At 44.4% G+C, this 27,404-nt stretch overlaps 1 protein-coding gene and 1 pseudogene across 1 annotated transcript in view; one reads left to right on the top strand and one right to left on the bottom strand.

The window, feature by feature from the left end:
• The first annotated feature begins 360 nt into the window (after positions 1-360).
• The window catches only part of LOC138390578 (protein argonaute-1), a 35,602-nt gene continuing 8,558 nt past the window's right edge, over positions 361-27,404 (top strand). The window contains exons 1-15 of the mRNA XM_069479756.1: positions 361-503; positions 5,595-5,778; positions 8,112-8,232; positions 8,692-8,873; positions 9,271-9,407; positions 9,634-9,768; positions 9,919-10,006; positions 10,644-10,791; positions 14,511-14,630; positions 14,996-15,118; positions 15,253-15,386; positions 18,695-18,879; positions 24,930-25,089; positions 25,272-25,362; positions 26,447-26,641. Coding sequence (XP_069335857.1) covers positions 479-503; positions 5,595-5,778; positions 8,112-8,232; positions 8,692-8,873; positions 9,271-9,407; positions 9,634-9,768; positions 9,919-10,006; positions 10,644-10,791; positions 14,511-14,630; positions 14,996-15,118; positions 15,253-15,386; positions 18,695-18,879; positions 24,930-25,089; positions 25,272-25,362; positions 26,447-26,641 — 2,028 coding nt within the window. The 5' untranslated portion in view covers positions 361-478. The remainder of the gene's footprint in view (positions 504-5,594; positions 5,779-8,111; positions 8,233-8,691; positions 8,874-9,270; positions 9,408-9,633; positions 9,769-9,918; positions 10,007-10,643; positions 10,792-14,510; positions 14,631-14,995; positions 15,119-15,252; positions 15,387-18,694; positions 18,880-24,929; positions 25,090-25,271; positions 25,363-26,446; positions 26,642-27,404) is intronic.
• Positions 26,840-27,160, bottom strand: LOC138389359 (COX assembly mitochondrial protein homolog pseudogene; annotated as a pseudogene).

The following is a 27,404-nucleotide window of genomic DNA, read 5'->3' on the forward strand; positions in this document are numbered from 1 at the left end:
TAGAGGGACCTGTTTGGGAAAAGACAGGGCCGGAGGCTGCTAGGGGGTGTCCCTCTGCCCCGCCCCACTTACGACACTGCGCGGTTCCGCGGCGCCTCTACCGGAGCCCTCCCGCCGGGCTGCATGGCGACGGGTGACCGCCAGGGGCCGCTGCCTCCGGTCCCCGGTGCCCCCGCCCCTCTCCATTGGCCTTTGTTGCCGTCGGAGCGCCCCGCTTGACTCGTTCCCGTCCGCCCCCTGGGCCTGGCGGTCGCGCCTGCGCACTGGCAGCTGGCCGGGCGCTCGCAGGGGGAGCTGCTGCAAGCTCCGCGGCGGCGGCGGCAACGGAGGCTGCGGGGGCGGCGGCGCGAGCGGCCGGGCTTGGTTGGGGAGCCGAGCCCGGCCCGGGAGCCAGAGCAGCGAGAGTGGGAGGTACCTAGGCCCATCACGCTGGACTCCACAGTCTCTGGGCCGCCTGACCTCCGCACGGGTATATGGGATGGAAGCGGGACCCTCGGGAGCAGGTAAGGGCTCCCGGGAAGGGGGGACGGTGCATGCTCCGAGGACCAAGGCTCTCCTGCGTGAAGAGCATGGTTTCCGAGTGAGGGAAGGGCTCCTGAGTGTGAGGGGTTCTCAGGGGATGGGGGGGCCTCAGTTTGAAGGAGGCTGTGTGCAGTTCCGGGGGAGAACCATGTGAAAAGAGCCCTGAGATGGGGCCCGTTTGTCCAAGCAGGCTATTTGCAGTCCTGTGGGTGGAAAGTAGTCTGGGAGAAGGGCCTGAACGCACGGAAGGACTCTCGGAGATCCGGGTAGGCCTACGGAGAGGCCCGGCAGGTGGCAGGGGGCGGGCTCCAGGTGTCCACGAGAGGAGGGGGGCGACACAGATGGGCTGGGAGCTACCGCATGCTGGGGGCGGGGGCTCAGCCAGACTGGGCTGGGCTAGGCTAATGTCTCTTGGGAGAAGGCGCCAGAGCTGGGCTGTGAGCTCCGCCCAGCCGGGCCTGACGCGGAGGCGAGGGTCAGGGGGCGGTGGGTGGGGACCCAGCCCTGGGATTCCCCCCGTGAATCTGGGGAGCCAGAGCGGAGGCGCCGGAGCATGCGCGGAGGTGGCAGCTGGAAGGGGCTGCCCGACGTGGTGGGGGCGTGGCTGTCCGAATACCCCCACCCCTCCCCCTCCCTGTTTGGCTTGGAAAAAGGAGCGCGCTGATGGGGTGCATTCTCTCAAAAGTTATGCTGGCAGAGCGCAAATGGAAATGGTTCCCTTCCCCCACCCTGGGGGCTCTTACCCTTGGCCCTGAGGCCCCTCAGTCACAATTTGCCAAGAATAGGTTGAGGGATACTGCCAAAGTGCCTTTTTCTGCCACATGAGGAAAGCCTGGGAGCCAGGCGATGTTTTGGGGGCGGGTCCTCTTGAAGCTAGGCCTTAGAAAAGATGTTGATTACTGAGGGACGAAGGACAGGACCAGGTCTACCTAGGAGTTGTCTGCAAGTTTCTGGTCCAATACTGAGTAGAGATGGGGGCTTTTAATTCAAGGATAATTACCTTTTCCATTGAATTCTCTTGAGGTTACAGTCTTTATACTTGAATATTTTCATGGCTCCTATCTCCCACTGGGTATCTTTCTTTTTTCCTCTCTCTACTCCCCAGAAACCGTTAGGGCAATGTCATTAGAGCCAACATTGCTGAGTTAGTCTGTCAGCTACAAACAAGTTGGGGGAGGGGAGGAGTTTATACTTTCACCCTGGTGAGTCCCAGGTGATAGTCTTAACTTATTCACAGGCAATCAGGAGAAAAGGCGATAAGAGCAGAGGAGAAACTGAGGCAGGGCTGCCCCAAGAAGACTGGAGTTCTAAGGAGGGGCTAGTGGTACCTCTTGTGTGTTAGGTGTCTTACCCTGTGATGGGAGAAGCATTCGGGACCTGGGAATCCTTTAGGCCCTCTCTCCCCACTTGCTAACATTTGGTCTAGAGATGGGAATCAGATTTCCATTTGGGACTGAACTTCATTACTTTCCTGGTGGAAGAATTTGTATCTTTTATTCCAGACCTAACCTCCCCCTCCCCCAAGGCAATAGCTGCTATCACCCCACTCAAGTCATCCATTTAGTGATCCGTAAGTACTTAGTGACTACTTTCTCCCAAACAAACAACCTTGAGAAGGCTGGTATGGTCCTAAGGTTGAGTGCAAGGAGCAACTGACATCAGTGCAAACTGTTTCCACTCTCTGTCAGGCCCCTCTCTCTCCATCCCAGGAACTCCAGGTTTTCTAGGCTGGAAACTATTTCCAACGACCTGTGGACTAGAGTGGGGGGTGGGGAAGGATCACTGAGGTCCACATGGATTGTTGGGAGCTGGCACCCATTCTAGACTACTAATGATTTTATCCTGATGAATTCCTAAAGGGCTCTGGAGTGATGAAAAAATTGACTTTTTTGTTTGTTACAAGAAATAATCTTCTAGGGAACAGTCTAGAGCCTGGTGTCTGGAGTTAGTCATAGCTTTGGGAAAAACCTAGTAGGACAGGCTTTGCCTCATGAAAGGGTATAATTGAAATTCAGTCTGGAAGCTGAGGATGGAGAGACCCCATAACTGCCTCCTTCCTAGGCCAGTACTGTTACTGTGTTGGAAGAAGTAGGAGTGGTGTCCTGAAGACACAAAACTAAGGTGTTGTTGCTAGCCTCATGCTCATGCTCAAGTGTGCCTTCTGTGCTCAGGTGTATTCCAAGCACATGTACTGTACTGGGTGCTCCCTGAGGGTAGAGGCAGTGTCTGATTTATTTGTGGAACCAGCAAGTGTCTAGAATATAGGTCCCGAGACAGATTACATGTTAATTAATTGAACTGAATCACATTCAAGTGTGAACATATATGGTTAAGCTCATAGGTGGATATTTAATAATTTCTGTATACTCATGTGAAGACAAATCCTTTTTGGAAAGATTGGCCTCTTACTCTTTGCTTGCCCACCAGCTAACCTAGCCTTGAGTTTGTGTCTTTTGAATAGGCAGTCTGGCTCCTTGGGAGGTATGTGGGCCTCAGAACTGCAGGGAAGGAATCCTGAGCCAGGGCTTTCAGCTCTGTTACTTTTCCTTCTCTGGGGTGGTTGGAGATGGGGGAGGGGGAGTGTCCTTTTTCAGAGACCCTCCCTCCTTGCTTTTGTCTGAAGAGAAGGGCCCCGCCCCTTTTCCTCTAGGCCCAAGCTTTGTCCTCTGTACTGGGGCCCTCATCTGCATCACAAAGTGGCCGTCTGTCCCTGTCTGGGTCTGAAGGGAAGTGTCTCCCTTTCTCAGGCTAAGAGCTGGGGTAAGGGGGTGGGGGCGACTTTGTACTGCTGTTAGGCTTTCAGGGAAATGAAATGGGAGACAGGGTCCCGTGTCCTCCAGCCTTTCCTAGTTCAGGGATGAAGTGGGGATGTGGGCTCCCCTGTTTTCCCAAAGCTTCCTTGAAGAGGAAGGTGCTCTAAGGCTAAGTCTGTTGTGTAGTCCTGTTTCTGGGAAAGAGAAGGCTTTGAGGCAGAGTGTATGTTCCACCCCCATGATATCCACCAGCCCCAGCTCTAGGGGATGTCTTTCTCCTCAGGCACCAAATAATTATTTAGCCTGGGAGGCTAAGAGGTGAATGGAATTTAAGAACCTGGAGATGGGAAGAGTGTCTTTTACCAGCTATGCTCACAAGGATATATGTTTGTCCTGTGCAGTGTTTATAATTGTTTCTGGGCAGTTGCACGTGTTCATGTGTTTGTGTGCTTGTGTGTCTGGATATGTTTGTTCATTCATTTCATATTTGTATAATGAACACCTCCTGTGTGTGTGCCAGGCACTAGAGATTAAGCAGTGACCAAGGCAGATATAGTCTTTGCCTTTGAAGAACTTAGTCTAAGGTGGTAAAGGATATGTTTATAAAGGTAAACATACGTTGGTCTAAATGTGTGGATGTTTGTGATGGGAATGTGTGTCTAAGTGTGTCTGTCAATGGGCTTGTGTGCAATTTTCTGTCCAGCTTTCTCTGGGGTAGGTGGCTAGGTTCCAGTAGTTAGGCTTTCATTTCCTCACATAGCTGAATTCTGAAGACCTTTTCCTTCCAGGCTGGGCCTCCATTTTCCTGTCTGCAAAGTAGGTCTGGGCTTGACAGGTGGTTAGAGGGAGACAGTACAGCTTAGCTCTGGGAAAGATGCCCCTCCCATGAATGGTTCTGACCTTTTCCTGACCCCCAGCTGAGTGTATGCCCCATCCCCCACCTCCAGCCTATCTGACTGTGAAAGCCGAGCTCTGGTAATTGGAGGTCCTGGGCTGGTTTATCCCTTTCTCCTCCTACCTAGGTTGGTCCTCTGCTAAGGACAATAATAGCTGAGAACAAAGGCTTCTCTTAGGCTGTTTCCCTTTTTTTCTGTTCCCGCAAGCTAAAAAATAAGACTGGGGGCAGCAATCAGACTAGCAAGAGAGGAGAAAGTAGCTAGAGCTGGCCCTGCCCTAGCCTTTCCCAATGGCCCCCTCAGTCTTGAAATTGTTCCCTTTTGCTACTGTCTGGACCCTCTGTGTGGAAGGATCTGTGGGGCTTGGGGAGAATCTTGTATTCTTCTTACCAAAGGTAGTGTCTCTTCCTTCTTCAGCATTGTGATTTCTACCTCTGCTTTCCCAACCCCATCTTTCTTCATTCAAGCTTTCTCATCATTGTCTCCCCAGTTGCAGCCTGTTTCCTCCTGCCCTACCTTCCAGCTCTAACCTATCTTGCCCCAGTCCCTAACTCCAGCCTTCCCTCCTTTCTCTGGCCAATTCAAGCTTTTTTCCTGCTGTGACCTTCTCTTCTGGCCTCTTCTCCAGTCTCCTACTTAAGCCTCTCTCCTTTCCTTTGTCTCCAAACTCTATCCTTTTAGCCTTTTCTCCTTTCCTTTTTTTTTGTTTTTTTTTAATTTTTATTAAAAAAAATTTTTTTAGGGACGAGGTCTCACTAAGTTGCCCAGGCTGGTCGTGAACTCCTGGCTTCGTGCGATCCTCCCACCTCAGCCACCCAAGTAGCTGAGACTCCAGGTGTGAGCAGCCACGTCCAGCTTCTTCTTTTCTTTCTCTCCAACCCCAGCCATTCAGTTGCTTTAATCCTGTCTCAAACCTGCCCCTACTCTCCCCAACCTGGCCTTTGGTTCTTCCTCCTGCCTACATGCAAAGGAGCATCAAGGTGATGCCATTTTATGTTCAAGATGATGATGAATGAAGTGAGCATCTGGCTAGCAGAGAATAGGGCATTCTTGGACTGTTAGATACCTGATGGAGGTAGGTGTCTTAATCTCGTAGAAGGAAAAAAGGGTTTTGTTACTGGGAACCAAATTTAGCCCCTCTGCTTATATGTAATAGGAACTTATTACATATTCACTTGATGAGTTTAAAATATATGACAACAGTAATTTTCCTAACTGGAGATAGGTTTAAAAAAAATAAAAAAACAAAAACACAAATGAACCTGGATGTCTGAGCCCTCAGCTAGAAGCCCTCAGCTGGGCTGGGTAGCAGGAAAGAGGCTTTCTCCATGTTCTCCCGTTCCTGCTGGGAGGCCTTTTGCCTTCTCTGATCAGAGTAGTTAGATTGCCAGACTTTACCCTCACCAGCCTCTTTGTCTTGTAGCTGCAGGTGCCTACCTGCCCCCCCTGCAGCAGGTGTTCCAGGCACCTCGCCGGCCTGGCATCGGCACTGTGGGGAAACCAATCAAGCTCCTGGCCAATTACTTTGAGGTGGACATCCCTAAGATCGACGTCTACCACTACGAGGTGGACATCAAGCCGGATAAGTGTCCCCGCAGAGTCAACCGGTAAGTGATGCACATCTAGGCCACCAAATCCAGGAGTCTTCGCTTTCCTGAGTCTCAGAAACTTAAAAGAGGGGCCAGAAAGGTAAAAGTAAAACCGGTAGAGGGTGGTATCACCAAATCCAAGAAAGTTTTTGAGGACAAGATGCCAAGTAAATGCTGAAAAATATAGTTGGATTTGGCTATTAGAAGATAATTGGTGCTTTTGCCAGAGCAATTTCAGTGGAGTAGTTGGGCTAGTTAAACTTACTTCAGTGAGTTAAGAAATATTTTTAAGTGGAAAGTTATACGGTAGAAATAGTGAGAGCAGATAGCTTTTTCCAGATAGCTTGGCAGTGAAGTGGGGAGAGAGGGAATATGCTGGCTAGAGAGGACTATAGGGGTCAAGTACAGTGCTTAGCACATTTCAATATTTGTTGAAATGAATGAATGAAGAGTTTTCAAGAATGAGACATGGGTATATTTATAGATTGAGGAGGAGCTAGTAGAGAAAGAGAGGTTAAAGGTATGGGACAGAAAGGGGAGGACTAAGAGTGGGATGTTCTTGATGAGGCAGGAGGACATGGGAGGATGCACAGTTGGAGGGATTAGCCTTAGAAGAAGCAATATTTCTTACTAAATTAATTTTATTATTATTTGAAAACTATATATATGATATAAAAAAAATTCAGGTATTACAAAAAGAGTGATGAAAAATGTCTCCTTCTTATCCTGGTCTCCAGTCCCCTCGTTCCTTTCCCCAGAGGCATTGATTGTTACCATTCTTGAGTATGCTTCCAGATGTTTTTCTATGTGTATGCAAGCATGTATGCATATATAACGTTTTTTAAATGCACAAAATATAGGTTTCTATATACCTTGTTCTATGCCTTGCATTTTCCCACTAAAAAATATATTTTGGAAAATAATACATATCAGTACATACAGATCTGCCTCATTCTTTTGCATAGCTCCATAGGTATTCCATTGAATGGCTGTATTATAACCTATTTAATAAATCTATTGAGGAACATTGACATTGAGTCTAACTTCTGCTACAAAAATGAAACTGTTAAATATTATATATAGATACATTTTTGCACTCAAAGTTGAGTGTGTCTGTAAGATAAATTCCCAGGAGTGGGATTGCTGGCACAATACATTTTGAAGTTTTCAGATATTGGAAAAACTTTTAAAGGTAAGTTGTACCTATTTATACTCCCATCAACAAGGTATCAGTGCCTGTTCCCCGTGCCTGTACCGATCCAATATATAAGATTTTTTTTAATCTTGATATTCTGATAAGTAGATAATTATATCTTAGTCTAATTTTAAATTGCATTTTACTAATAAGTGAAGTTGAACATATTTTCTTATATTTAAAAATAATACATGGAAGGGGCATTTCAAATGTGAGAGCAAGGGAGGAGAAAAAGACACATGCACATATAAATATGTTTGTGTGTATGTCTGGAAGTTCAAGGATGGCCTTGAATACTACCTTCTGTTCTTTACAGAGATAGAGCTGCTTCCTGATAGGAGGCAGGAATGAATTCTAGAGTTAAAGGATAGTGGAGAAGGTTCAACACAGTCTGTGAGGGATGGGAGTAATCAGGAACTTGAAACAAGATTGCTGGGCAGCACTGAAGCCTAATGGAATGGAAACCATGTGATTATAGTTGCTCCTTATATACTATTTATCCAGTAATATTCAAGACTTTTGATTTAAAAAGTGAAGAGGTCAGTTGGTTGCATGAGCTGGAATTTTGAAGGAATGATGAATACTCTGGGATCTAAGTGGCAGGGGATAGGGAGTGAAATCAAAAAAGAGATGATAATGGAGAGAAAACATTTTAGTGAGACTAAGGGCTTCAGAGAGATGAAAGGGATGAGGTTTTTCTTCCACAGTTTATTCTTATTCCAGTTCAGATCTCATTCCTATTTTGCTTATCAGATTAGGGGTCGGAGATTGGAGCAGTCTGGAATCTCTTCCTGATTCTTGGTAGACCCTGGGACCAAACCCGTTTCCCCTCAGCCTCCCCCTTTTCTCAGAGGGCTCTCAGGTCCACTCTTTCAGATCCCTTAGAGCCTTGATGATCTGAAGACCAGCAGCATCACCTGGGAGCATTTTAGAAATGAAGAATTTCAGGCTTTGCTCTAGATCTGCCGAATTAGAAGCAACATTTTAACAAAATCTCCAGGTGACTCATAGGAATGTTGAAGTTTGAGAAGCACTGCCATAGAATAGATGCTAGGATTAAGTGTAATAGATGGGACATTGCCTGGACTTTGAATTATTTCCAAAAGCTTGAAGTGGTAGTCTCTCAGCCTCCACAGGCCACTCCTATCCCCCACAGGGAGGTGGTGGAATACATGGTCCAGCATTTCAAGCCTCAGATATTTGGTGATCGCAAGCCCGTGTATGATGGAAAGAAGAACATTTACACTGTCACAGCGCTGCCCATTGGCAATGAACGGGTAAGGTTGGGAGTCAGGCTAGACCTGTGTCAGGGGTATGGGGCGGAACCAAGTTCATGTAAGCCTACTCGGAGTCTGGCCATCCAGAGATCCTTTTCGTCTTTTGTGCGCAGAAAGTGTTTTAGGGTGAGGGGTGGGTAGGTGCTGATGTTTAGTCTATTATGTGGCTGTCCTTATCCTAAACATACTGAGATTAAATTTAAAATAGACCTAAAGGATTTCCTACTGGGTTGAGAGGTGGTTGAGAGGAACAGAAGTACTGAGGTGGCTGGAAACTTCCAAGGTGGCTGGAAACTAAGGGGCTAGATTTACTTTGGAGTCTTCATTGTGAACCTGTATCAACTGAGGAGCATATTCTTGGCAAATCCATGGAATGGGGGGTCGTTGGGGCAAGGCAAAGAATGCTGGCCTGTGGGAAAGCAATGCAATCCTTTGCCCCTTTCTCTCACCCTCTTAAAGGTCGACTTTGAGGTGACAATCCCCGGGGAAGGGAAGGATCGAATCTTTAAGGTCTCCATCAAGTGGCTAGCCATTGTGAGCTGGCGCATGCTGCATGAGGCCTTGGTCAGTGGCCAGATCCCTGTTCCCCTGGAGTCTGTGCAAGCCCTGGATGTGGCCATGAGGCACCTGGCATCTATGAGGTATTGGGTGTAGTTAGTGTCTGGGGTGCTAGTGTCGGCAGAACTGCTGTTTGGGGAGGAAGGGAATGAGCACATATTAAGGTCCCACAGTGTGCCATTTAACAAAAAATTATGTGAAGCCCTACCATTTGCCAGGCAAGTGTGCATATACATTTAGATGGTTTAAAGCTCTGGCCCTGAACTTCTTAGATATCTTTCGGCCTCACCCCATTTGTCCCTGCATGGCAGAGAAAAGGTAGAAATTTGCACAAGGTCAGTCATACAACTAGTAAAGGATCGGAGCTGGCATTAAAGCCCTGGTGTCCTGCCTTCCAGGCCAGGGCTCCTCCGTGCCCAGGATGCCTCACAGGGTGGGGGCCTGTGCCCGAGGGACCAGTTCTCTGCCTGTCCCTGCCAGGTACACCCCTGTGGGCCGCTCCTTCTTCTCACCGCCTGAGGGCTACTACCACCCGCTGGGGGGTGGGCGCGAGGTCTGGTTCGGCTTTCACCAGTCTGTGCGCCCTGCCATGTGGAAGATGATGCTCAACATTGATGGTGAGTGGGGAGAGCTATGGAGCCAGGGGCACCCCAAGTCCAGTGACCACACTCCCAGCCTCATCCCTCCCAGCTCTGCAACCATACTCCTAGTCTAATTCCTACAGCCCTGGCACCCCCTGTCCCCATCCCAATACCCTATAAGGAAGAGGGTATAAATTGCAGTGCCTCCATTTATTCTGGAAGACAGAACCTGAGCTGAGCTATTCCTACCCTATGCCCACAGTCTCAGCCACTGCCTTCTACAAGGCACAACCAGTGATTGAATTCATGTGTGAGGTGCTGGACATCAGGAACATAGATGAGCAGCCCAAGCCCCTCACGGACTCTCAGCGCGTTCGCTTCACCAAGGAGATCAAGGGTGAGGACCCAACCAAGCGGGGAAGGGAAACAGCGCTACTTTCTCTTTAGCTGTAAGAGGAAATCCCCTTGGGATATGTTCAGGGGAGAGGCCAAGCCTGGGCAAATGAGCAACCTATTCCAACCCTGACAAGCAGTGTGTGTATCTCAGGTCTGAAGGTAGAAGTGACCCACTGTGGACAGATGAAGAGGAAATACCGTGTGTGTAATGTTACCCGTCGCCCTGCCAGCCATCAGACGTAAGTTGGCAGGGCTGCTGAGCCATACTTCATTGGTGGAAGAGGGTTGAGATTTCCAACTCACCACCCCTCCTCTGCCCTACCTCCACTGGCCCTCAGAATGAGCCTTGGGTTGGCCCTGTTTTCAAAGATAAGCTGTGGGAATTTGGCATACTTCCTTTAGCCTTCCCAGATCTGATACTCTGTCTACCATTTTTGCCTTCTTGATCTGCGTTCCTCCTTGAGCATTTACTATAGAGGAGGCATGTTTCCCTGATTCCTGTTATGGTTGTATAAATGTTAGCATCTCTCTCAATTTATTCTTTTTTCTGAAAAAAGAAAGCCAGGCTCCTGGGCTCTTTGGGAAGACTGTCACTAATTCCATCCCCATTCTTAACCGCAGGCCACACTGGACCATGAGTGCCTAGTCTGTGTCAGGTTTTATGCTCAACGTTAGAAATGCAGATGAGTCAGATATGGTCCTGACTTTTGTGGAATTTTCTTTCAAACCTTTCACTTGTCTCTTGGACCCCTGTATTGCCTGGTTTCCCATGAGTTGGGAAGGATGATGCAAAGTCTAGGGCTTCCAATAGTTGTGGGTCTAGAAAGGTGGGATTGAATGCTGGGTTATGACACCTCCTTCCCTTCCTCCAAACAGATTTCCCTTGCAGCTGGAGAGTGGACAGACTGTGGAATGCACAGTGGCACAGTATTTCAAACAGAAATATAACCTTCAGCTCAAGTATCCCCACCTGCCATGCCTGCAAGTTGGCCAGGAACAAAAGCATACCTACCTGCCCTTAGAGGTGAGACTGCCAAGTAATGGCTGGGCTCGGGAACAGGCATTGTTGTGTGTACCTGCATGTTGGTCATCAGAGGTCTGTTATTTCATAGTCTCTCATCCTCATTTTGAAGTTTGGAAAATTAACGTTCAGAGAAAGTATGAGGTAGTTCTCCTGTGAAATAAAGGTCTCATTCTTGCCTACTGAGTTCTTTTCTTATCCCCTGTTCATTCTCTAATTTTCTTTCAGGGCTGTCAGGCAGAGGCACAAGCTGTATTTACCATTTAATAAATAATTAGTTCATTCAGTGCAGAGATTTTAGGTACCCACACTCATGTTCTCTTAATTTCTCTTTCTGTGCTGTCTCAAGCTGGGAATACTAAGTGATCTGGAGATACAGTGTACCTTACTCTACAGAAAATGGAGATGAATGTTACCTACAATGTAGATTCTGTTTCCCCAATGATTAATCCGTTCCTTTTGAAAAAGTTCTAGCCCCAGGATTTGTCATACTTTTGTATTTCAGTAGACCTTTGAAATCCTGCAATTAGAGAAAGAATAGTAATGCTATTTAAGTCATAGGATACAAATGCAGAATCACTGGGCTCTATTTGGTTTGGTACATACTAGCCATAATACCTAATGAGAAACTACTCTGACTACTTCATTGTCTAGTCCAGTGCTACTCAAAAAGTCTGGTCAGTATACCAACAGGAGGCTGGGTGTGGTGGCTCCCGCCTATAATCCTCGCACTCTGGGAGGCTTAGGAGGGAGGATTGCTTGAGGTCAGGAGTTTGAGACCAGCCTGACCAAGGGCAAGACCCCATCTCTACTAAAAATAGTAAAAATTACCCAGGTGTGGTAGTGAGCACCTGTAGTCCCAGCTCTTTAAGAGGCTGAGGCAGGAGGATCACTTGAGCCCATACATTTGAGTTTGCTGTGAGCTAGGCTGATGCCATGGCACTCTACCCCAGGCCACAGAGTAAGACTCTGTCTCAAGAAAAAAAAAAAAAAAACAAAAAAACATACCAACAGGATAGGCATCACCTGAGAACTTATTTAAAATGATGCAGAATCTCAGGCTCTTCCTATACCTGCTGAGTTAGAATTTGTCTTTTAACAAGATCCAAAGGGGATTCATATGTTTGTATAAGTTGGAGAAGTACTATCCTAGACTACCTTCTTTGTTCCAGCAGCAATTGTGAGATTGTCCAGACCAAAGCTCAAGCCTTCTTTGAGCTTCTGGGATTTCAGAACTAACCTGAGGCAATTAGGCTGAAGGGGACATGTCACATAAATGGAATCATATAATATGGGGGCTTTTTTGACTGGCCTCTTTCACTTAGCATAATGTTTTCAAGGTTCATCTGTATTGTTGCATTATATGGATATGTCACATTTTGTTTATCCATTCTTCAGTTGACGAGCATTTGAGCTGTTTCCACTTTTTGGCTATTATGAGTAATGCTGCTGTGAACATTGATGTACACATTTTTGTGTGAACATATGTTTTCATTTCTCTTGGGTATATACCTAAGAGTGAAATCATATATAACCCTATATTTAACATCTTGAATAGCTGCCTGATTGTTTCCCAAAGTGATTATGCCATCGTACTATCTCATCAGCAATGAATGAGTGTTCCAATTTCTGGTCAGGTGAGATTTTATTCTAATTATAATAGGAATCCATTGGAAGGTTTTAAGTAGAAGAACAATATAGATTATTTGAATCTCCCTAGCTAGAAACTAGAAATAACCAGTGCCTCCAATCCAGGTCTTTGTCTTCCTTGAATAGTTATCCAGGCCAGTGGGAGTGTCAGCAAAATCATTTGTTCATATTCAAATCACAGTTCATTCTTCCTTTAGTCTTTTTCAAATTGTGGTAAAATGTACATAACATAAAATTTACCATTTTACCCATTTTTAAGTGTATAGTTCTGTGACATTAAATACATTTACACTGTTGTACAACCATCACCATCATTCTTCTCCAGAACTTTTTCATCATCTCAGCTGAAACTCTATACCCATTAAATAACAACTCCCCTTTTCCCCTCTCCTTAACCCCTGGCAACCACCATTCTACTTTCTCTCTCTATGAATTTCACTACTTTAGGCACAAATAAATGGAATCATATAATAATTGTCCTTTTTTGACTGGCTTATTCTCCTTAGCATAATGTCTTCAAGGTTGATCTATGTGGTAGCATATTAGAATTTCCTTCCTTTTTAAGGCTGAATGATGTTCCATTGTATGTGTATACCGTAATTGTGAATTGTTTATTCATGCATCCACTTATGGATACTTGGTTGCTTTTGGCTTTGTGAATAATGCTGTAATGAGCAAGAAGTACAAATGTCTGATCAAGTCTCTGCTTTCACTTCTTTTGAGTACATACCCAGAAATAGAATTACTGGTTCATGTGGGAATTCTATGTTTAATTTTTTGAGGAATTGCCACACTATTTTCCACAGCAGCTATACCATTTTACATTCCCACGAGCAATGCACAAGGGTTCTAATTTCACCACCTCCACACTTTAGTCTTTTGCTAGTGTTAATTCTGTATCTGTAACCATCTGTATAGAGTGCTACAAATTTAAGGCACCTTTAAGAGAGCAACGTCACAAATGTCGACAATTCTGGATTTCCATTAAGTGAATGGACTACTTTATGATTCTTTGGAATATGGAATTTGAAGGCAGGTGACCTTGGCCTGGTTTTCCTTCCCATTGTTTAGCATGAACTCTGGGAATTAGGATGAGAACCAGTACTTAAAGAATGTTGACCCTATGCAAGCAAGTTATACATTTCATCTCTTTTAAATCTTCACAACAACCTCGTGAGACAGCTACTGTTTTTTTCCCCATGTCGGAGACTAAAGAAGCAGAGTCTAGAGTAGTTAAGAGACCTGCTCAACATCACCTAGAAATAGCAAAGCTGGACTTAAAAGACAAGTTTTCCAAAACTTACTGGCTCTCTCAATTCTACTATAAGCCTTCCTGTTAACGGCATCGTAAATATAGTATATTGGGGAATGGAAGTCTTATATATCACTAGACAGCCTTTTTTGATCTCCATTGTGTTCTGTTGGGCCCCGAAGAGATGAACTGAATGGCAGGATGTTACTCACATCAACAGAGGAATGTGGTCAGCCAACAGAAATGGTGATTTCTATAGTCTGGGGGCTCAATGATCATCTGTTGGCTGGGGCTAAAGGGTTTAGAGCCATTGTCCTCCTGGTGGGTTGCAAGATGGAGCAACTGACTGCCACCATTGGACAGCTGCTTTAGGAATCTAATTTGTGTATATTGAATTTTTTGGTATTCAGGAGGGCTCAATACTTGGTCTTTTGATAAATAATAATCTGTGCTTCAACTTACTGAATGTTTACTGTGTCCCAGAACTGTACTCAGTCCTTTCGGTGCTTTATTTTATTTACGGTTCAGAGAACCCTATGATATTGTCACTGTTCTCCTCATTTAACATTTGAGACCTGAGCCTAGATCTGGCTCTGGATCCTAAGCTCTTAATCACAAAGTGGCTGTATTGTCTTTTATATTGCACATGAATATTTTCTAACTATCAAGTAAAATTCAAGAGGACAATATATGCATGTGTAAGGTTTTTTTGCAGTCCCTTTCTCCATGGCTGACAGCTAAGTCTCTTCTCACCGTGGGGCTCTGGGTACAGGGTGGACTATACTCAAGCCAGAGCTACCTATCCTTCTCGTTTCCTCAGGTCTGTAACATTGTGGCTGGGCAGCGCTGCATTAAGAAGCTGACTGACAACCAGACTTCGACCATGATAAAGGCCACAGCTAGGTCGGCCCCAGACAGACAGGAGGAGATCAGTCGCCTGGTCAGTGGGGCTGCAGAGAAATGTTTGCTCAGTCATTGGGGCCCTTGGTAGTATAGGTGTTTTAATGGCCCAGTAGGACCTTCCTTCAGGAGAACCCAAGTCTGGATTTGTTCCCTGGAACTCCACAGGGCTGCCCTTGTTTCTTTACCTTGTATCTACTTGCTTCTATCTGTATTTCTCTCCTGCATTACTTTCCTGTGTTATCCACTTTCACTTCCCTCATCTTCCACTCTCCCTTGTCCCCCTTTTTAGGGCTATTCCTTGCTAGCCCTAGCTTCTCTTCAGGGCTGTCTTCTTGGGACCCAGAGGGTGAGGAGTATTGCCAAGCTGCTGGTCTCCTGAGATCCCCCTCTTTTGCCCTGCAGATGAAGAATGCCAGCTACAACTTAGATCCCTACATCCAAGAATTTGGGATCAAAGTGAAAGACGACATGACGGAGGTGACGGGGCGAGTGCTGCCGGCGCCCATCTTGCAGTACGGCGGCCGGGTGAGCAGGGTCAGGGCCAGACAACATCTCTGGGGCATATGTGGGTGGTTGGGTTGTATAGCCAGGGGCTTTTGCTCCCCTACCCACCTGGCTATACTGAGGCTCACCTGGGTTCCCCCTTTGCCTATTTCCAGAACCGGGCCATTGCTACACCCAATCAGGGTGTCTGGGACATGCGGGGGAAACAGTTCTACAACGGGATTGAGATCAAAGTCTGGGCCATCGCCTGCTTCGCACCCCAGAAACAGTGTCGAGAAGAGGTGCTCAAGTAAGGAGGGTTGGGTGTAGGGATGGAAGGGTGGGAAGGACCCTAGAGCTGCTTGCCCTCCCCCACCCCCAGGGGTTGAGATCGATTGGTAGTGTGCTCTTTCTGTCTTGACTCTGCCTGTATTGTGCTTTCTTGCTCAAGCTTCTACCTATTCCTTTTCTATCCGTCTTTGGTTAGGAGAATTTGATAAGGTGCTATATTTATGTCAGAGATGATGATTTTAGGGCATGAATCGCCTGAAGAAGGCCTGGATTATTTTATTATTATAATTATTGTCATTGGTAATAAATAGTACTAGTGATGACTATAATGTTTATGCCAACATTATACTTAATTACCTAATTTATGTTCTCTCATTTCATCTTTACAGTGAGTAGGTGGTGATATTTCCATTTTCAGGAGACTGAGGCTCAAAGAGGTTAAGTAACTTGTCCAAAGTTCGCATATCATCAAGAAAGTGTTAGAGTTGGGATCAATTCAGATCTGAGCTTCAAAACTTGGTTCCTAATGGTAAACAAAATAGAGCAGATTGTTTAGCTGATCTCTGAGCTGTCCTTTCCTATGCACAGAATTCGTTCAGTCAGGTCCAAGTGACCTGAATTAGGTTAACAAGAGTTGTAAGGGCCTCTGTGCCACTGTGGCTGAGGGGGCAAGGAAAGTGATATTGCCAGTTGATTTTAAAAAACAGGTTAGATGGGTGAAGAACCTACGGGCTTAAGGCCACATGTGGCCCTCCAGATCCCCAAGTGGGATTTGTTCTGTAAAATTCAGATTCAGTCAAAAGGCAGCACTCAAGGATCCAGAAGGCTACATGTGGCCCCAAGGCTGCAGGTTCCCCACTCCTCGATGGCTCTAGTGTGTGAATAAGTAAGTGAAGAAGTCAGTGATCCTTCCTCTGCAGTCTTTTTTTTTTTTAAATAGTTTTATTGAGATATGTTTAAAATACCACAAAACACACCCACAGAAAGCATGCAGTTTCTTGTTTCCTGGTGTCTTTTGAAGTGGTGACTTCTCATTCTCTCTGGCTCTGGAGTGGAGTTAGTGTACTCTGGGGATGAAGAGAGTCAGTGGAGGTGACCATTTTGGGTAGTGATGAGGGTAATGGAGATGTGTGCTCTGGTGGGTTAATCTGGCCTTGGAGTCTTCACAAGAATTAGTTCTAGCAGTTCCTGATGGATCTGGGGACTCTGGACCCAGACTTGGTCATTCTTCCCTCTCCCCTCACGGATACACAACCACCACCACCATCATAACTGTAGCTTCTTCTAAATGGGTGGTTCTTGTCCCCTTTCCTGGGTTCTTTGGATATTGGCCCCATTTAGACCAGACTACTCTTGGCCTTGGCCTGGTATTGGAGGGCTGGCCCTTAGCATATTGGAAAGGCTCCCAGCTCTTTGCGTTTGTGCTATAGTCACTTCACTGGCAGCTCTATTCTCTCTGTGCTTCTCTCTTATTCCCATGTCTTTCCCTTTTCCAGTTCTTTTGGCAAACAGTCCATTGTTTTGGCCATTTTGGGGTATAGGAACTGATAAACCCTAGAATCTCAGACTTGGAAGAGGTCAGTTTATCAAGCATCCCCTTCTCCTCATCTCCCCTTACCCCTTAGATATATGGGGTAAGAAAATGGTTTGTCCATTTGGGTCAGTAGTAACCAATTAGGTGTGTGGTTCTGAGTTAAATGTAAAGATTTCTGACTCTTTAGCCATGGCAGTGGATGAGATTGTCCAGGGAGAATGTGCATAGTAAGATAAGGCTGTAAATAGAACTCAGAGAAACTGGAAAATAAACAGAGCAAAGTCCCTAAGTGTGTATGAAGGGGTGGGATCCACAATATGGAGAAAGGGCATCCTTTCCACTGAGAAGAGGGGGAAACATGAAGATTGCTGTGGAGTTGGAGAAACTAATAGTTGGGAATGGATGAGGGAGTCCTAGTGAAACTAGGAACCCTCAGAATTTTTCTTCTAGCTAAAGAGGCCCCATTACTTCAGCTGTGTCACCTATAGGACAGGATTTCAAGACCTTCCCCATCCTATACATCTCTCAACACTTTGTGGCCTCCAGCACTGGACACAGTATCCTAAGTGTGGTCTGATAGTAGGGAGAAGATTGGGAATACCACTTTTCTTGAAGTAGAGACCCACTATTAATGAATTCTGGTAGCACGTAGGCTTTTTTCGTAGCTACACTGCAGTTGTATACAAGGCAGAGAAATGGAAGAAATACCATTAGTAGTCCATCAAAGCCCTAGTTTTTATTTACATGAAACAATGGTTAGGTTGTATTTTTTTAGTCTAACATTCATTTTGAAAATTTTTTTTAAAAATAGTAAATGTAGAGAATACCACCTCACTCATGTATCCATCATAAGTTTTGTCATATTTATCCTTTTTTGAAAAGTAAATATTACAGATAAACATGATCTTTCATATCCTCCACCCTAGTCCTATTCCTTCCTTCTAAAGCAGCCACTGTCACAATTTATTGTAACCTTCCTATTCAATTTCTATGTTATATATACCTATGTGTATTAAATGATTTTAAATTTTGCATGACAGTATCATACTGTATTTACCTTTCTTTTGCATTTTTATAAAATATGTGAAAAATACTTATTTTCTAACTGAACTATCATATTGATATTTATATTCTATATAATGTCTCCTAAGCAATTGCTTTCATTCTCTGTACATTCTTGCTTATAATTTCATTGCAAGATTTTCACATTAAATTTCCTGCTGCTCATTTTAGTCTGTCAGTATGTTTATGTAGGTTGATTTTTTTCCTATACTGTACGTGTATCTTCTCTTCCACTTTTGTCTTCATTTCCCAGGGTAAAGCCCTAAAGCCAAAGGAATGAAGCTTATTTTACTGGCTGTTAGACTTCAAAGAAACAGTTGAAGAGGAGGGAGCTCATTTTTACTGAGCATCTCCTGTGCTCCCATCACTGTTGGAACCTCATTTATTTTGAGCAAAAAGGCCTTACTCTTGGTCATCTGCCTGTTTCTTTGGACATGTAATGGAGCACAGGAATCAGCTGCTTGAGTGGGGCAAGGTGGGAACCCTGAGAATTCCCATAGGTCCCTTTCCCAGGCTCCCTCATCTCTTTGCTCCTACCATTGAACACTCGGCAAGCTGTCTTGTCATACTCAACTATAAATGCACATTTTACACTAGCTGTGATCATGTCTCATTCATGTTAGGATCTCTCAGTCTCTCTCATAGTGCTGAGCACCTAAGATGGAGGCATGTGGCCGGAGGTATTAAAGTGGGACTTACTGCTTTCTGTCACGACCATGCTTATGCTACAGGAACTTCACAGACCAGCTGCGGAAGATTTCCAAGGATGCAGGGATGCCTATCCAGGGTCAGCCTTGTTTCTGCAAATATGCTCAGGGGGCAGACAGCGTGGAGCCCATGTTCCGGCATCTCAAGAACACCTACTCAGGGCTGCAGCTCATTATCGTCATCCTGCCAGGGAAGACACCAGTGTATGGTACAGTTTTCTTGGGACAGTGATAATGATGGTGGGATTCTTCTCAGGGTAGCTCCCTGGGGACTCCTAGGGAAGACTCGATGTAAATTCTTGGCTCTAGCTAGAGCTGTTCCTTAATGTCAGTGCTCCTGTTACAGGAGAAAGAGCAGCCTATATGAGCCATTGAGTCATCCCAGATCCTAATTATATGCTCACCTTATCTCCCCATAACATTTGCTGGAGTCCTCTGAGTGCTGATTTTTATGCCAGGCTCAGCTGGGCCAGATATAGAGATGGGTCAGTTCAGATTCCTGTCTTTAGCGGTGAGTTGTTTATCAGGATACTGTGCAGCACACTCAACCAGAATGTGTGGTGGTGGTTTGAGAATGATTTGGACTTTTTGAGAGGCTTTCTCTCTTCTTTTCTTTTCTTTTTAGGACAGGACAGACTATATAAGTTTCTGGCTTAGCAGAAACTTTCTCGTACTCTGTTTTCCCTCTCTACCTCTACCTCTACCTCTCCTGCTTCAAACAAAGAGGTGTTCCTCTTAGTTTGCTCAACTCCTCTGTGCTCTTGTTCCCAACCTATCCTGCTACCTTTGGGACTTCATACTTTTCAACTCTCAAACATCTTCAGATTCCCCATCCTAGTGCACATTACCACAATCTTGCCATCTCCTTTGGTTTTCTTCATCAAACCTTTTTTTCTTTTTTTTTTTTTTTTTCTTTATTTTTTTTTTTTTTTTTTTTTTTTTTTTGTTGAGACAGAGTCTCACTTTGTTGCCCAGGCTAGAGTGAGTGCCGTGGCGTCAGCTTAGCTCACAGCAACCTCAAACTCCTGGGCTCTTCATCAAACCTTTTGAATGAGTTCTTTACATTGTCTATGCCCACTTTCTCACCAGCCACATACTCCTTAGCATCTTTCATCTATCTTCTATTTACCTTTCTCCTGAACCTCCTCGGCAAAGGGCTGCCAATGACCTTTTTCAGTTGTCCTCTTCCCTTGACTTCTACATATTTTCTCCTGCCTCTCTTTACTAATTTTTGTCATGACCAGGAATGGCTGGTATTTGCCAGGTTTCTGTCTTCTGCCCTCTCTTTCTGTTTTTACATTCTCTTGAAATTCTCATTCATTTTGGTTGCTTCAATCATCACCTATTGTTATATGGTATATTATTGAAGTCTTGATCTAACCCTTGAACCCTCTGCGGCTCCTATCTGTCCCTTTGGCTTCTCTCCCTTTCTTCTGCAAGAGTTTATTAATCATCTATCATGTGTGAAACACCGTGCAAGATCCTAGATACACTGGTGAATATAACAGATACTCTGTGCCCTTAGAAAGTGTTTTGCTGGACCATCTCTTCAGTAGCTTGTCTTCTCTGTAAACCCTTCTCTTTGCTTCTCTTTTCTGTGCTTGGCAACACAGTGGTTCCTGAGTACCTTCATTCAAACTTTGGAGGCAGTCTGTCTTCTCTTTGCTTTACCTCCAGTGCTCTTTCATAATCTTTCTCAAAATATATTCCCTGCTCTCTACCCATATTTCTCAACTTAGTTCTAACCTTCCTTCTCAAGGCTTTCCTGAATAGATTATCAGGTAAGACTTTCTGTGACTGTATTACCAAAAAAGTTGACTGGGCACGGTGGTTCACATCTGTAATCCCAGCACTTTGGGAGGCCAAGGCAGGAGGATCGTTTGAGTCTAGGAGTTCAAGACCAGCCTGGGCAATATAGCAAGACCTTGTCTCTACAAAAATAAAAAAAATTAGCCCGGCATGGTAGCATGCACCTGTAGTCCTAATTACTTGAGAGGCTGAGGCAGAAGGATCGCTTGAGTCCAGGAGATTGAGGCTGCAGTGAGCTTTGGTTGTGCCACTGCACTTTAGCCTGGGCAACAGAGTGAGACCCCATCTCTTAACAAACAAACAACAAAAAACCCCAAAAACCCTTCACTGGTTCCCATTCATTACTACATAAAGGGTTTTCATGGCCCTGATCTTAATTTAAACTTTTCAGCTTTATCTTGCAGTGTTCACTTGCCACACATCCTGGAAAGATCACTGGTTCTAGAATTAGACAGAACTGGATTTAAGCCTGGCTATCCTTCTAAATTGTCTTGGGCAAATTATTTAATACCTAAGCTTTCCAAGCCTCATGAATTAATTATATAAAACGCAGCATCTGGCACAGTGCTTTACATATAGGTGACACTCTAAGTGCTCATTTCTTGTCCATACTTTCCAATCTCTGGTTTTGCTCATGTCATTTGCTTGTGCCTGGGATATCTGAATACCCTTCTTCTTGTCCTCCATGTTGCCCTTAAAATTGTCTCCATCGTTTAAGGCCCAATTTAAATGCTACTTATTCCATATTCATGACATCCCACCTGGAGGGTAAACTTGTCTCTGTCTGGATTCCTCTAGTTTACCAGGCCATTGATCAATTACTATCTTTCATCATATTTTGAGCATGGATTAGACCTGATTCTGCTCTGAAAACTTCTTTCCTCTGCACACATACACACCTAAGGTAGTAACTCCCACTGATAAGATACTCAGTAATTATTAATTCTTATTGAGGGAAGTCGGTTGATCATCAATCCATATCTCTCTTGGGTCCTAGTATGGATGATAAGGGTACGTTTTAGGAGAACTGCCTGAAGGAAGTATCCATGTTTCTGGTTCCCTCTGTTGAAGGAAGAAATCAGTATTTTGGCTTACTTTGGGGAGTACAGTACGGCATGCTTAGGGGAGGCAGTACTTACTCAGAATTTTCCCTTCCCTGGCCTCAGTAATGTTACCCGTGTCTCTAGCTTCATATTAAGGCCTTGGGTTTCTTCCATTTAGATGCATTCCTTGGTTATACTACCTGGTCAGTGGGGTCATCTGTGTAGGAGTTAAGCCAGCAGGTAAGAGAAGTAGTCCAATTCTTCTAAAGACCCTTCACCCTCCCTCCTGGGAGGCTGGGTGAAATGGCATTTTCCCTCTGATGGTCAAAGTCCCATTGGCATTTGGTGGTCCTGAGAGTGTAGAAGGACAGTGTCACATTTGCCCAGTTGTTATCAGGTACTATGCCTATCCTGCCTTTAGTATATTTAACTCCTTCCTCTCTACTATGTTGATACTATTGGCTTTTTTTAATGTAAACTTTTAATTAAATTACTCATAGAGAAATTTTACATGTTCAGCTCAGTGAATTTTCACAAAGTGTCAACAGCGTAATCAGCACCCAGTTCAGGTAGTGAAACATTACCACAACCCCAGGCTCCCAGTCACCTCAGCCCCCCACCAGTGGTAACCACTGTTCTGGCTTCTAACACCATAGGTTAGTTTTGCCTGTTGTCGAACTTTATATAAATGGAATCACACAGTATAATCTTTCTATGTGTCTGGCTTCTTTCACACAACATTAAGTTTGTGAGATTCATTGATGTTGTATCTAGTTGTAGTTTGTGATAGTTATTCCATTATATGAATATAACACAATTTACATGTATTTATCCATTTTACTGTTAATGCACATATTTGAATTATTTCTAGTTTTTGACTATTTATAAATAATGCTTCAGTGACCACTCTTGTATATGTCCATTGAACATATGTACCCATTTCTGTTGGGTGTATATCTAGTAGTGGATTGTAAGTATACTAATTTATACTTCCACCAGCAGTGTATGAGACTTCTAGATATTTCACATCTTTACCAAACTTGGTATTGTCTCTTTCTTGTTAGACATTCTTGTGGGTTTTTGGTGATATTGCATTGTGCTTTTAATTTGATTTCTCTGATGACTAATAAAATTGAGTATCTTTTTAATGAAATAGGTGAAGCTATGTCATTAACTTTTTTTATAAAGTGCTTGCTCAAGTCTTTTCCTTTTCTTGTTGACTTTACTGCCCTTTCATTACTGATTTATAGGTGTTCTTTCCAGTTTCTTTGTTGAGTATGTGTATATTATAACACATATCTTCTCTACACTGTGACTTGCCTTTTTACTTTCTTAATGGTGTCTTTTGTTGAATAGAACTTTCAAATTTTAATGTAGTCCAGTTTTTTTTTGTTTTTTGTTTTTTGTTTTTTTTTGAGACAGAGTCTCGCTTTGTTGCCCGGGCTAGAGTGAATGCCGTGACATCAGCCTAGCTCACAGCAACCTCAAACTCCTGGGTTTAAGCGATCCTACTGCCTCAGCCTCCTAAGTAGCTGGGACTACAGGCATGCACCACCATGCCCAGCTAATTTTTTCTATATACATTTTTAGTTGGCCAGATAATTTCTTCCTATTTTTAGTAGAGACAAGGGTCTGGTTCTTGCTGAGGCTGGTCTCGAACTCCTGACCTCGAGCGATCCACCCACTTCGGCCTCCCAGAGTGCTAGGATTACAGGCGTGAGCCACCGCGTCTGGCCTAATGTAGTCCAGTTTATCAATATTTTGGCTAGTAGTTCTGTGTCCTGTTTAAGAAATCCCAGGGTCATGAAGGTACTATTTAAAGTTTTCTTTTATATACATTTTTTTTAACCTTTCACATTTAGAACTAATCTATCTCTAAACAGAGCAAAAACTCTGTTGCTTTCCTGTCCCTTTGTAGTGGTCCCAGAGCTTGGAATCTCAGCCTCCTGCCCATACCTAGAATCAGCAAATGTACACAGGTTCAAAGCAGCTGCAGAAGGTAGCTCACCTCTGTGGGATTTTCTCCCTGTCTGGAATTTTAATCCCTCCAGTTCTTGTTGCCTCAGCACCTCTCTGCTGCCTTCAAAAACATGATTTCTGTATTTTATCTGGCTTTTCTGAATGTTCGCTGCAGAACTGGCTTGCCAGTAACTATTCCATTTCTCTTGGAAGTGGAAGTAAACTTCTTAAAACATGCTCAAGTCTCTTCCATTGAAAAGATAGCAAATTCTTCATTGATCATAACTTTCCTGCTTGGTACTTTGTATCACCAAAATAGTTTTTGCCTCTATACACTAATTTTTTTTGTTGCCTCAATATCACTAATTCCAGAGGGCATTTCTGGTCCTCATTTTACCTGATCTCTTAGCTGCGTTTGACTTTGTTGACTACTTGCTCCTTCTTGATACTTTGTTTCTTCCCATGGCATTCCTGATACAACTGTTTTGGTCTTCCTTCTAGCTCTCTGGATTTTTCTCTTTGGCAGACTCATCATCTTTCTGTTCTGCAAATAGTGGGAGTTCCTCAAGATTCAGATCTAAGTTCTCTTCTCTTTTCACTGTGTTATCTTCCTTGGTGATCTCACCAAGATCATGCTTTCAATTGCTACCTGTACCTAAATATTACACAAATTTGCATCTCCATTTCATACTCCTCTTTTGAGCATCCAGCTACTGTACTCATTTGCCTTGTTGATATCCTCACTGGGATGATAAACCCTTCAAATTCAAAATGTCTCAAAAAAAACTTATGATCTATTTACTCCTATTACAGAAGCTAGAAATTTAAAAGTTACACATAGAAATTCATTTCCCTTACTCATGCCTCCAGTCTATAAGTGAGTCCCTTAAATATCTCTTGAGTTCATGTGTTTCTTTCCATCTCAGCAACTCAGCTGCTTTCTTAATTTAAGGTACCCTCATCTCTTCCATAGATCGGCCTAATGACCACATTCCTTCTCTCAAAACATGGTCCCCTTGCTCTTTGTTTTAGCTACTATGACCTTTCAATTTCTCAAACATATCTTGCTATCTTCTAGCATAATGCATTTTTGTATGCTCTTCTCTCTGTCTGGAATGCTTTCTTCCAAACTCCCCCTCTTCTCTAAGTCCTTTGCTGCCTTCAGAATTCAGTTCAGTCATTATTTAAGAATCCCTTCCTGACTAAGTTGTTACTTCCTACTATGTGCTTTCATTGCTCCATGAGGTTTTCTGTTATAGCATTTATCAGTATTGTAATTTTCATAGTTTTTAAAATCAGTCACTAGGTAGTAAGCACTATAAGAATAGGGACATTATGTATTTCCTGTCACCATTGTATTCCCTAGCACCTCATATACTGCCTGGCATCTAGTAGCCATTCAGTAAATATTTGTTGAATGCACTAATCAGTTCTCTCCCTGCCCATAGCTGAGGTGAAACGTGTTGGAGACACGCTCTTGGGAATGGCTACACAGTGTGTCCAGGTGAAGAACGTGGTCAAGACCTCGCCTCAGACTCTGTCCAACCTCTGCCTCAAGATCAATGTCAAACTTGGTGGCATTAACAACATCCTAGTCCCACACCAGCGGTATGAACTCTGTTGTACACTTGCCCTTGTCAAGGTATCATGCTGGGAATTGATGAAGAGACAGGACCCTAGCCAGGCAGAGTGAATCAGACACAAGGGGGAGAAGATCAGAATGGGTGTTGGATGGTGCCAGCCAGAGAAAACCCAACTCCTCACAATTTTGTTTTCTCTTCCTTGCTTAGCTCTGCCGTCTTTCAACAGCCAGTGATATTCTTGGGAGCAGATGTTACACACCCCCCAGCAGGGGATGGGAAAAAACCTTCTATCACAGCAGTGAGTGATGCTTTCCAGCTATCTCATAAGGTTCTCCTCTAAGCTCTGAGTCCCCAAGACCACACATGATTTCCTTCCCTCAGCTCTGGCTCTTGACCCTCCATGAGATCATCTCCATTTAGCTCACCATCCCATTGCCCATTCCCTTAGAATCTTCATAAAGGTAGCTCTATATGAAGCTCTTTTTCAGGGAGAGCAGTGAGAATATAGCCAGAGACTTGGCTCAGTCTCCATCATTCTTGCTCTGCATTTGAATTTCTCACTCTCTGTGCCTGCTTTTGGTATGTAGGGGGGTGACTATGTAGCTCTTCTCTGAAATCCCTTTTAAGGGAATTATTTAGTTGCTGGGACTGTCCTTTCCTCTACCCACCCCTACTGCTGATCCATCTAGTAGATTAGATGTTTCTGTAGTCTCTCTCCTGACTTTTCTACTCCCTATGCCCTGGGGCTTCCAAAATGCTAGGGATCAGGCCTTCCTTTCCTTCCCACTTGTATTTTCTCAACACTCACATTTCTGTAGGCAGACTGGTCTTACTGCAGTGGAAACCCTATAATATGCTTGTCCCTGTTTTTCTTGTGGCCATCCCTCCTATGCTCTGGCCACTGTCCCCTCTGAAAATGGTGTTACTTCCATCAACCAAAAGAACATTGTCACCATGGATATGGTTCCTGGGTAGATTAGCACTTGAATGGAAAAAAGGCTAAACTTAGGGCTGGATGAGGTCATTGTTTGATCTAGTAGTGCTAGACCTTCACATGGCCCTCTGCAAAGGGTAGGGGAATCAAATTTATCAAGTACCTACTGTGAGGTAGGCCCTGTGCAAGGTACTTTATATGTGTCACTACAGCACTGCAAGGAGGTATTCTTACCTCCATCTGAGAAGAGGAAAGAGAAGATCAGATGGATTAAGTAACTTCTACATGTGTGATACTACAGAGATTGAAACCAGGGCTCATTGCATCCCAAGCTCTGCTCATTTGATTGCACAGTTTTCTAGGAAGCCTTTCCCCAAACCCACAGCCTGACAATAGAGGGAGGGTGAAGAAAGATTCTAGGGGCTGATCCTTTCTCTTTGACTGTCAGGTGGTAGGCAGTATGGATGCCCACCCCAGCCGATACTGTGCTACTGTGCGGGTGCAGCGACCACGGCAAGAGATCATTGAAGACTTGTCCTACATGGTGCGTGAGCTGCTCATTCAGTTCTACAAGTCCACCCGCTTCAAGCCTACCCGCATCATCTTCTACCGAGATGGGGTCCCTGAAGGCCAGCTCCCCCAGGTAGGGCCCAGAAAACCTTTACATTGAGGCCAGAGGGCTAGGTGCTGCTACCTTTTCTTAGCTATTAGCAGTGGGAGGTGCACTACTTCTTTTTTTTTTTTTTTTTTTAGTGCTGATTGATTTATTTATTTCAGTTGATTTATACTATAAGTGACTTCCATGAATATTAGAGTTCCTGAGTATCACTGGAACATTTGCCTACATGCTTGTAGGAAGCTTCTGTAGCAGTTTCTTGGTAGGAATTCCAGTTTTTCTGAATTCTTCTCTTTCCTTCAGGTGTTCCATTTTGCATTGTTTGTAAAAAGCTGGATCATTATAGTAAGCAGTTAGACATTGTTTCAATGCAGAATTTTCTTTTCGGAATTTTACTACGATAAGGAGTCCAGAGTTCTTGCAACATTTGGTAAAATCTTGAACTTGTTCAGAACACCTCTCTCTGGCCTTTTCTCTTACTATTTTAGGGATCAAAACATCTTTTTCAACATGTCTAAGATGCTGTTCTGCAGGGTCAAGCACCATCTTGGTGGGTGGAGAACAAGGCAGCCGGTGTCAGCTCTGGGACAGGGGGTGGGGAGGGGAAGAGCCTGGGCTTGGCCACACATGCAGCCTCTGGAAGCTTCCCCGGGCAGGAGGCCAGAGGAGGAGGAGTGGGGCACCCTTCGCACAGCCTGGCCATGGCCCTTTCCCTCTTCCTTGAGGTATGCTACTTCTTAGGGAGTTTTGCTAAATGGGGTAGGCTTGGGAGTGGGGATTACAATTGAGG

The sequence above is a fragment of the Eulemur rufifrons genome, chromosome 8 (genome assembly GCF_041146395.1).
Source record: "Eulemur rufifrons isolate Redbay chromosome 8, OSU_ERuf_1, whole genome shotgun sequence".
In the NCBI taxonomy this organism is placed as follows: Eukaryota; Metazoa; Chordata; class Mammalia; order Primates; family Lemuridae; genus Eulemur; species Eulemur rufifrons.